This window comes from Gavialis gangeticus, unplaced genomic scaffold (assembly GCF_001723915.1).
Source record: "Gavialis gangeticus isolate Ggan-Ray unplaced genomic scaffold, GavGan_comp1, whole genome shotgun sequence".
NCBI lineage: Eukaryota > Metazoa > Chordata > Crocodylia > Gavialidae > Gavialis > Gavialis gangeticus.
The window spans coordinates 164308959-164319609 of NW_017729024.1; the positions used below are offsets into that span (position 1 = coordinate 164308959).

Consider the following 10651-nt stretch of genomic DNA (forward strand, 5'->3'; position numbering starts at 1 on the left):
CTTTGCAGTACAAAGTCAAGTTGCCTTCTGGGCTCCGCACTGAAAGCAATGGGGAGAAAGGTGTTGAGAAACCCCAGACCCTGGCACGCGGGACCTGCGGTACTCGCCTTATAGCCCAGGGGCATTGCGCCTCAGCATGGGCAGTCAGCCTGTCAGGGGCCAAGGGACACATCTAGTTTGCACAGGATGGAGGACAGGGCAGCTGCTCTCCTCTCTAGATGCGTCCGGCAGACCGCAGGCCCCAGCCCGCCCCGGCTCCTCTTGACCGGAGCCGATGCCCTGTCAGACCCTGCAGGCAACATACAGAGGAAAGGACGTCTACAGCCAGGCGCAGGCCAGCCCATCCTCCAGGCCCTGGCTGCGCAGGCAGCGAGTTCACCATGCCACCAAAGCCTGTGCCCCACAGTAAGCCCTGGTGCATCCGCACCCCTCTGCCCCGGGACTGCTCCCTCCCTGACGCCACTTGAGTCTCTTCTCCTCCTGCTCCCAAATTCGTTGCTCAGGTTTTTTGCAGCTGAATGCAAAGAACAAGCTCCCCATGTTGGGGAGTCCTTGCACCCTCCCCCTCAGGGCTGGGGGTCCCCACTTCCCTCCTCTCTGCTAAGCTGATCCCAGGGACGGGTTCAGTCCAAATGCCGGTGACTAGCACACGAGAGTGGGCAGATCCGCAAGAGCAGAGACACAGGTCCGTTACCCCCCCCCCCGCTGGTGCAATGCCCCCAGGGACAGGTCACAGTCCCAGAGTTCACCTATTCCCGGATGGACTGGCCAAGCGGTCATTTGCTTCCCTTTCTGCTCTGTGTCACGGGGGTTTGAAGCCTCCCCCAGAGGCGCTGGCTGCAGCCCAGGCTGGGGATGGGACTGGGTTGTGCCAATGCTCCTGCTGGGACCAGCCCAGCAGGGTCCTGGCTGGAGGGTCTCACCCCTGCGCTCAGGGTCAGACCGATGCTGCATTGGGGCAGGAAGGGATTTTCCCCCTGGTCACATTGCTACGTACTGGGGGGGTTGCCTTCCTCTGTAGTGGGTGCAGGGCCTCCGCCTGGGATCAACTGGACATCTATTAACTTTTTACAGAAGCAGGATGTTGGTAGCTGTGGCCCCCCTGCTTTCCCGGGGCAGGGGCAGGTGTGATGCCTGGGGCTGTCTCAGGACTGACTCTGTAGATTTGCCCAGAGGTTGGATGATGGGTTTGTCCGGGCTGGTTTGGACAAAGTTGATCCTGCCTCATGCAGGGCTTGGAAGAGTTGTGACCCCACAGGTCCCTTCCAGCCCTGCTTTGCTATGACCTCAAAGTAATGGTGGGGGGAAATACAAAACAGTTTGAAATCTGAAATGTATAAAGCCCCAAGATGCAGAAGTCTGTGGGCAGAGTCAGGAACCTGCCTTGACTGCAGGACGGACGCTGGGTATCTGCATCCACCCCACCCATTAGCACGTGTACCTACGTCTTCTCCACTGTGTAGCTGCTAGTGGTCATTTTCCTGGTTGCTCAGGTCCCAATAACCAGGGTGCAAGGCCTCTTCAGACAAAATAAATGAAAGGACCGCTGTAACTCTGAGCATAAGGGCTGCTTTGCTGCGAGGGAGGTGAGATGCATTGCCTCCACCCCTCTGCAATGAAGACCTGCATCACAGAGAGCCAGCCCCGGAGACACCCCTTTACTTGCCCACATCAGAGTTTGTGTAGTGCCTGCCCTGTGGCCTCTACCTGCCCTGCTCTCCCGAGTGCCCCTTCCTAGAAAAACCACGAGGGCAAGGACTCGCCACCCAGAAAGCAAAGGCAGACGTGACCAGGGGCACGCACCGATGACCGACATCCGTTTGCGCACGTTGTTGAAGTCCAGAATCGCCAGGAGCTGGTAGGTCTTGGTCTCCCCCATCTCCACCACCGTAATGGTCTCCGGCGTGCGGGCGCGGAAAACAAAGCCAAAGTTCCTGGCGGCGGTGACAAGGGCTCCCTCGTCGGGGGACTGGGCCTGGTACACCAACTGACCTGCCGAGCCGAGGGGAAACAGCACCGTTAGGAGGGCGCTGACTTGCTCCTGACACCAAGGGAGTTCAAGCTCTCAGGCTCCTGCTCATCCATCCCTGTGCCATGCCCTATTGCTAGGGTAGCACTAATGAGCATTTTCCTCCACCTCTCTGTGCCCCCCACTCACCCAGGCATGCTAGGATGGGGAAGCTCTGTTTAACCCCATAGAGGCCCTTCTTCGAGGTTGTTTCCTAGCCTCTGCTCCAGGGTTTTATCTCCTTTCTTGAAGGACTGTTCCCCAACCCAATGGTGCTCCCCGCCAGGAGTTTTAGCTGCCTGCTGCCAGCCACTCTCCTTTCATTTATCTCCTGCACTGCACCAATCCAGCTACCGTGTGCCTGGACCGCCAGCCTTCGCTGAGGAAGAAGGGGTGGGCGAGCCCCTTCACTGGAAGCTGAGGAAGATGGGCACAGCCCCCACCTGGAGCACTGGCTCAGCATGATTAACAAGCCACTGTCTAACGAGCTGCAGCCTGCATTGCTCCTGTGTGAAGGAGGGAAGTGCGGCAGAACTTCATTCCCAGCACTGCTACTAGCTCACTGCTCATGTGGTCTCTGTGTCACGTGTACAAGCGCCCTGTAGATGCAACTGCAGCAGTGTCCATCTTCTGCACAAGGAGCCGCAGGGAGTGCAAGTCTCTTGTGCTCTACCCTTTACCAGCATGCAACAGCATGCAAGTCCTTTGCACATTATAAGGGCCCACTGCAGTCTTCAAGCTACAAGGACCATGGCTGCTTAGCTCGGTGCTTTCCGGGAGCCTCACCTTCCACCTTCTCCTCCGGCATCACCGTGTGGCACAGCGAGAGCAAGCGGAAAAAGCTGTGTGTCGGGGCATCATTTAGCTTCACGGCTTCCACCAGGCTGTGGTCGTAGAACACAAACTTGGGGTCGGCCAGCGGGTTGTAGGAGAAATCCACCTTCTCCGTCTTCTGTAGAAGGAAGGATCCCCGTCACCACTGCAACATGTCACCCGTACCCCTTTCACTCCCAGTAACTCCTCTCCTCCCATGCATTCGTGTCAAACACTCACCCTGGGGCCCTGCTAGACAGTCAAATGAAAGCTGGATGGGCACCAGCTCTAGAGGTATTACACATTTTCAGGTACTTGCTTTATAGCTGGTTGTCTCTTTTTGTAGCTGGACAGCCATTTTCATGACTACAAAAATGGGCAGATGAGGATAGGATGGGGTTCAACATAGACAAATGCAGGGTGCTGCACCTGGGAGAAGGAATCCACAGCACACAGACAGGCTGGGGAGCTCCCCCTCTTGTGAGCATAGAGGCAGAAAGGGATCTTGGAGTCATTATTGACTCCAAGATGAACATGAGCCACCAATGCTAGACTGCAGCCAGCAAAGCCAGCTATACCTTGTCATGCATCCAAAGATGCATCTCAAGCCGGTCCAGAGAGGTGATCCTCCCCCTCTATGCAGCACTGGTCAGACCGCAGCTGGAGTACTGCATCCAGTTCTGTGCGCCCCACTTCAGGAGGGATGTGGACAACACGGAGAGGGTTCAGAGGAGGGCCACCCGCTTGGTGAGAGGGCAGCAGGACAGGCCCTACGAGGAGAGACTGAGGGACCTGAACCTGCTCAGCCTCGGCAGGAGGAGGCTGAGGGGGAACCTGGTGGCTGCCTACAAACTCATCAGGGGAGATCAACAGCAAATAGGTAGAGCCCCGTTCTCCCCAGCACCACCTGGGGTGACAAGGAGCAGTGGTAATAAGCGGATGGAGAATAGGTTTAGGTTAGAGATCAGAAGGCAATCTTTTACAGTTAGGGTGGCCAGAATCTGGAACCAACTTCCCAGGGAAGTGGTCCTCACCCCTGCCTTGGGCAAATTCAAGAGGAGGTTGGATGGTCACCTGTCTGGGGTCTTGTGAACCCAGCATTCATTCCTGCCTGTGTCCGGGGGTCAGGCAAGATGATCTGTTCACGTCCCTCCTAACCCTAGCTACTACGAAACTATGGCATGATCATTACTTTGCACATGTGGCTGGTCTTCCTTTGCACGTGCCAGTGCCACTTAAATTGCCAGTTAATTGTGCAATCTTTATTTTACACCTGTGGCCGATCTAAATTTATTCTGTAATTCAGCACTTAATTGTGTAATATATGTCACATGTAGCAGAGGCCTAAGGTGCTTCTCCCCACCCTACCATGCTCCTGGGAGTTGCTCTTATAGGACACTGGCTATAGGAGCTAAACGGTGCATAAAGAACTACTGTGGGGTGTGTTCTTGCTTCCAGGCAGCATGCTATTGATCCCAGTAGCTGCAGCCCGGAGCAGAAGGTAGAGGCCTCACTGGGCAGGGAAATGCTGTGCTGCCTTCCCGGAGCAGGGCCCAAACCAGCCTGGAGAAAAGGCTGATTGCAAGAGGTGAAACTGCAGCACCAAGCCCCTACCCCATCTCCGTTTCTCCATAAAAGGCGCCCAGCCCAGAGCAGGGCCCAGCAGAGCAACAGCCAGCACGTGTGTCCCAAATGTGACATCCTACTAGGGGAATGCACCGCCGGAGCCTGCCCAGGCCCCGACCCCAATTCAGCCCCGTCTCTGCTGAGATCAGACTTTCCAGGGAATGACTCATGGCTCCAGCAGCCCACGTTAGCATTTGGAGCTGACCAGACGAGCAACATCCCCTGCCAGGATGCAGGGCAGAGCTCGGACATGCAGGAGAGAGCCCGGCCTCTGACCTGCCAGGGTTAGCCTGGGGGCAGGGACCTAGCAGACCCCACTTGGGGTAGCAGCTTGGCCAGAGAGAGGCATTTTCCCCTTAAAGCAGCCAACCCTTCACATGCTGCTGCCTGAGAGAGAGGCAGGTCTAGAGGCAGAGCAGGGAGGGCACGCCGCCAGTTGTGCCAAAAGTTATTTATGCACCTCCTGTGCCAAGAGCAAAATAAAGGATGACTGGAAATGGGTGCATGGAGCAGAATGTGGGATCAGAGCATACACACACACAGACACACACACTTATCATTCGTTAATTTACTTGCCACACAGACTTATCTAGCGTGCGAGGGGCAGAGGCACCGTTCAAGGGGAGGAAGGCAGGCCTGGAAGGACAGGGGAGGGAGGGTTGTACAGCAGAGGTAGGGCTGTGCCTCATCCCTGCTCACTGCCTGGTTTGCTAATGCTCGTGGTTTTTCTGAAAGGTGCAGTGCTCAGGGGTCCAGGCAGATGTTCACCCATGCTGGTCTGCTGCCTGCACTCAGGGATGCTAGATGTCCTGCTCGTAATATACCCTGAGCATGCAGCAAAATGCCCAGAAAGGCAGGGGAGCCATGGGCAGTCAGCTTCTCAAAAGCAGGCTCTGATGGTCTTATTACACCTGTCAGGGGAGGGCTCCTTGGCCCCAGATGCCAGAACCTGGGGTTGTATCTGGGCTGGACATGGCATGTGCCCATCAGCCTCTAGGCAGGCATGTCCAGGGGATCACAGAGCCTGTGGGCAGCTCATTGCTTACCTCGGTAATCTCAATACTATTCTTCATCATGTCGTACACATCACCTGCGGGTTAGAAACAGGCGGCGGTCACTCATTGCGTACACGCTTTGAGCCTCCGGTGCTGGGAAGCTCTGGTTAAAGTGGCTTTAAAGTTGGGGCCAAGAGAAAAGGTAATAACAAGAGCACATGATCAGGTAGCAAGGAGTGGTGACTGCAAGGGCGGCACCGTCCAGAATAGGAAAGACCATCAGGGTAACCTCCCCGTCCCTGCATGGGAATGAACAGGGGCCGATAACAAGGAGACACGAAGTGACTTCCACCAGCAGAAAATGTGGTGCAGTGCAGTGCCCCAGGGGTCAGTCCTGAGGCCAGTTTTTTTTCCGATATCTTCCTTAATGACCTGGAAGATGGGATGGATGCACCCTCGGCAAGTTTGCCGATGACACCAAGCTGGGGGGAGTAGCAGATACTCCGGAGAGCAGGGCTAGGACCTCGACACATTGGAGGATTGGACCAAAAGAAATCTCATGTGGTTCAGCAAGGACAAGTCCAAAGTCCTATGCTGGTGCAGGCTGGGGGACGGGCTGGGCAGCAGCTCTGCAGAAAACGACCTGGGGGGACAGGGGACAAGAAGATGGACAGGAGCCAGCGTGCGCCCTTGGTGCCAAGGAGGCGACCGGCATCCTGGGTGCATTGGGAGGAGCAGTGCCAGCAGATCCAGGGCAGTGATCCTTCCCCTCTATTCAGCACTGGGGAGGCCACATCTGGAGTCCTGTGTCCAGCTGTGGGCCCCCCATGACAGAAAGGATGTGGACACATGGGGGAGAGACCAGCGGAGGGCAATGGAAATTGTTGGGGGGCTTTGATTAACAGTGTTACAGCTGGTTAACTAGCCTGCTATAACAAGTTATTCCCCAAGCAGGGGTATTGCTTAGACAGGGGTTGCTCTATAGCTTATTTGTGCTCTGTAAGGCTGCTTGCTCTATACAGAATCATAGAAGCGGGGCTGGAAGGGACTGAGGCAGGATCAGCCCTGTCCAAATCATCCCAGACAGCTAAACTCATCATAAAACCGCCATCAACCCTGTCACAACAGAAGACATCACACCCAAATCTGCCATAGGGAAAGCAGGGGTCTGTGGCGGCCAACAACCTGCTGCTATAAAAGGGTGTTAATAGATGCTCCCGAGATCCCAGACAGACAAAGGCAACCCCCACCTCCTCCCAGTCCAGACCAGTCTGACCAGGGGAAAAAATCCCTTCCTGACACCAATGCAACATCAGTCTGACCCTGAGCAGAGGGGCGAGACCCTCTAGCCAGGCCCACTTAAGTCCCAGCAGGAGCACGGCCACAGCCCAATTAGCTTTATAAGTTATTTGGCTTCTCCTGCTTTGCTTGTTTTATACATTACTTCATTCTCTTCTGTAAGCCGCCCTGAACCCATGTTGGGAAGAGCCAGGCATTTCAGTCTGATAAATAGGTAAGCCCTTCCTTCCACAGACCACATGCTATTTCTAGGGACTGAAATGAAATGCAACAAAACCAGCGGGCAGTCCATTTAAAATTAACCACAGGCCACTCTTTTTTTCATCCAGCGTGCCATTAAAGGGGAGCGCTCGTGGCCACTAAATGCGTCGGGAGCTAACTGCTTAGCTGGATTCACCAAGGGACAGGACACGTCCTTGGAGGAAAGGGGCATCGGTCGGTATTGAGCAAGGGGCACGGGCTGTGCATATATATACACACATATACATACATACATATATATATACATACATACATACATATATATATATACATACATACATATATATAGACTTCATAGGCATTAGGGCTGGAAGGGGCTTTAAATGCGGGGGGACCGCAAGGGAGAGAGGAACAGGGGAAAGCCCAGCGCCCTGGGAGGGAGGGAGGGAAGTGGCTGCTCGTACCATAGGACTTCCCATTGATGGAGCACTTGTTGAAGGCCATGATGTTTTGGGTGAGCGTCCCCGTCTTGTCCGAGAAGATGTACTTGATCTGCCCCAGCTCCTCGTTGAGCGTGGTGGTGCGGGCCTGCGCCGGCGTGTCCTTCGGCGGGTAGTACATCTTCCGGTCCCAGTCGATATAGAAGCTGTTGCCCAAGCGAATGATCTCCACGCTGGCAGGAGACAAGGGGACACGGGTCAGGACGGAGCGGGACGGCATGTCCCCGGGGTCAGGCTACAAGCATCGCATGGAGCCAACACCGCTCGCTGCTCCGTGCGCGCGAGAGCTCTCCGCCACGCAAAGCAGAAGCCGGGAAGCTGCCGCTTACCTGACGTAGAGCGAAATGGGCACCACGGTGTTCAGGATGATCACGTAGGACCAGAACATGAGGAACCCCGAGTAGGCAGCCGTGTTCACACCCTCCGCCCACGGCAGGTAGACCTGGAAGTAGTAGCCCTTGTCGTACTCCCAGATACCGTTCCCAATCGCCAGGATGAAGCACATCAGGGCCAAGAAGGCAAAGATCTGCATGACAGAAAGAGATTTTATTGCCGAAGCAAACAGGGCTGGTGTTCATCACAGCAAGCCACAGAGATAGCAGGGCAACTTGTTTTATGAGGATGAGAACAAAGATGGGGCTGACAGCACTTCACACCAAAGACCTTGTTACCTGCACCTCGGTCAAAGCACGACGGACGGTTCAACCTCAGGCGCTTCGGGATGCTAAAAGAGCACGGCAAGCAGCAGTTGCAAAGCACTACGACAGGGCACGCTGCTCCTTGCACCCCTGCCTGGAGCGGGCAGGCAGAAAAGCTGCAATCACTGACCACTTCCCCCCAGCCATTTGCAGGACACCTTACGTGGCCTGACGCGAAACTTCCTTAGAGACTAAAGAAGGGAATTTCTGAACTCAACGTCCTGTGCTCAACTCGATATTGGAGCCCCTCGCTCCAAGGGACCAAGCAGAGTTAATTGCTAAACTAAGGGGGAGAAAAAACTCAGTGGTTGCTTAGATACCAGTGATCCCGATCTGATTACATTTACTTAGTGCAAACAGAAAACAGCACCTACAGCAATGCAAACACTCAGACCTCTGAAAAAGTCCGCTTCCCAAATTTGAAAGCAATCGTTGGCATACCAGACTGGAAGCATCATTTCCAGAGTGCAAAGGGCAAATAGAAACTGGGAGCTGTCCAAGAATGCCTGAGCACAGCCCCAAAAAACTATTGCACAAAAGTTTTCATGGTCGAGGACCCATCCCGGGCAAAGGCAATGTGAAAGGACCAATAAAACCTTATCAAGAAGGATGGATAAAGCTGGAAGCATTCATGTCAACGAAGGACAGTTGGAAGGTGACAGAAAAGGGAAGCCTGAAGGCATGAGTGAAATGTCCATGGGCGGCCGGCCCTTGTAACATCACATGAACGAGGAAAAAAACCTCGGGTCCATTGCTAAGTGTGAATGGTAACACGAGTTACACGCACAGCATTGCAGAAAGGGAGCTCTCGGGTGTGCATTTGCAGCAGCAGGGTATCGGCTGTTGTTGGCTCTATTTAGGGGATCTAAATAGAGGCTTATGGGGGGTCAGGGTGGCTTATTGCCCAGGACACTGGACTTGGAGATCTGGATTTGTTTGCCAGCTCAGCCACAGCCTTCCTGCATCACCATGGGACAGTCACCGTCTCCAGGTACAGCTTGCCATGCCTGTGAAAGGCAGGCAGCATTTCTCCTCCTCCAAGATGTATTGGGAGGTGTTGTTTGATCGTGCTGACGGGTGCCATAAAAGAAGCCTCAATTCCCCTAACACCTTCTGCTCCGCTCCCACGCAGGTGCTAAAAGCGGCGGGTTGCGCGTTCATACGCACAAGGAAAACACCAGGCGCCACTTGAAGCACTCACGAGATGGAGCACAAGTGCTACCCGGCCTCTCCCCTTGTCCACCCGCTCACACCCACGGTGTGCCAAGTGGGCGTGTGACGCATGGGCTTGGGCAGAGGTCAGCAGCCTGCTACACTGGCTTTAACAATCATGCAAAGGGGTGAGGGAGCTGTTAGCCCGGCAGCTACAAAGCCTCGTGTCTGCTAGGGGGACAAGGCAGTGGCCTGGGTCTCTGTGCACCGTGCATTGCAGCAAAGCAAGGACAGTACAAGTCCAGCTCAGCTCTCAAGGAAGGACTGCGCTTCCCTCGCGGCAATCGGAGCCGCAGACGAGCCTCTCCCAAACACGAGGAATGCCTGCGTGCTTCTGCCCCATCCCATTCACAGCACAAAAGGGGCTGCCTTTAACTGGGACAGGGATAGCAGGGCCTGCTTAATAATTACTTTGCACCTAGAAGCATTACAGACCATTACACGCAGAGCAGCCCTCCTGGCATTTGGCCGGAGCCGGACTGGTTTCACCTGCAATAAGATTATTTTTAGCTGCTAGCTGGATTCAGCAAAGGGCAGCACTGTGCATTATCCAGGCTTTGCAGTGCAACCTGCTACCTACGCTTTGGGTCCACCTCCCCTGTCCGAGGATGCAGCAGGAAGGAGCTGGCCGTGGGAGCAGAACTGCTTAGCAGCGAGGGGTTGAAAAACTGAGTTATACTTAAATAGCGAAGTACCAGGTGCCTTAAAAATGCCCGACAGAGAGAGAAAGGCAAGACTTGATCCCTCAGCCTCAAAGGACCCAGAACGATGCAGTAAGCATCCGCTTGCTGCATGAAAGAAAAGGCCCATGTGGAAGTAGAAGAGGAGGGGTTAACCCCTGAGCAAAGGCAAACTTTGGGGCTCCACAATTAGCATCACAACCAGCAGCTCCACTGTTGCCCTCACCCCTCCTTCCCACTGCCAGCACCCCCAAGGGATCTAGCCCGGCCCTTCACGCCTCTCCCACCTCTGGCCTGCCACCACCTCATGGCCTGTTGCTCCGATTGCCCCTTTGCTGCCTCTCCCTGGCTTTTGGGGTGCGCATTGTGCTCTTGCTAGCAAGGATCCTGCGTGTTCGGAAAGCCCCGATATCCACTTGTGCATGCATCCTAGAAGCTCACGCCTCCAGCCTCAGTGCCAAAAATGAGGCAAGCAGGGACCTAACAGGTCACATGCCTGCCCCCACACCAGGTCACTTGGCTTGAATAAAACATCTGTCCTCTTGCTCGTCACACAGGCTGTGTGTTTAAGGACTTTGGATAGAGTCCCCTCCTTTCCCCCTATATGTCTGACCCATTC

General features: G+C 54.9%; 1 protein-coding gene across 5 annotated transcripts in view; it reads right to left on the reverse strand.

Annotated features, from left to right (window-relative positions):
* Window positions 1-10651, reverse strand: part of LOC109297943 (phospholipid-transporting ATPase ID-like) — a 98564-nt gene that overhangs the window by 27669 nt on the left and 60244 nt on the right. For all 5 annotated transcript variants that reach the window (XM_019518031.1, XM_019518034.1, XM_019518033.1 and 2 more), the window contains exons 12-16: window positions 7772-7968; window positions 7407-7615; window positions 5494-5537; window positions 2795-2960; window positions 1804-1992 (exon numbers count right to left, since the gene is read on the reverse strand). In XM_019518031.1, the coding sequence (XP_019373576.1) occupies window positions 1804-1992; window positions 2795-2960; window positions 5494-5537; window positions 7407-7615; window positions 7772-7968 (805 nt within the window). The remainder of the gene's footprint in view (window positions 1-1803; window positions 1993-2794; window positions 2961-5493; window positions 5538-7406; window positions 7616-7771; window positions 7969-10651) is intronic.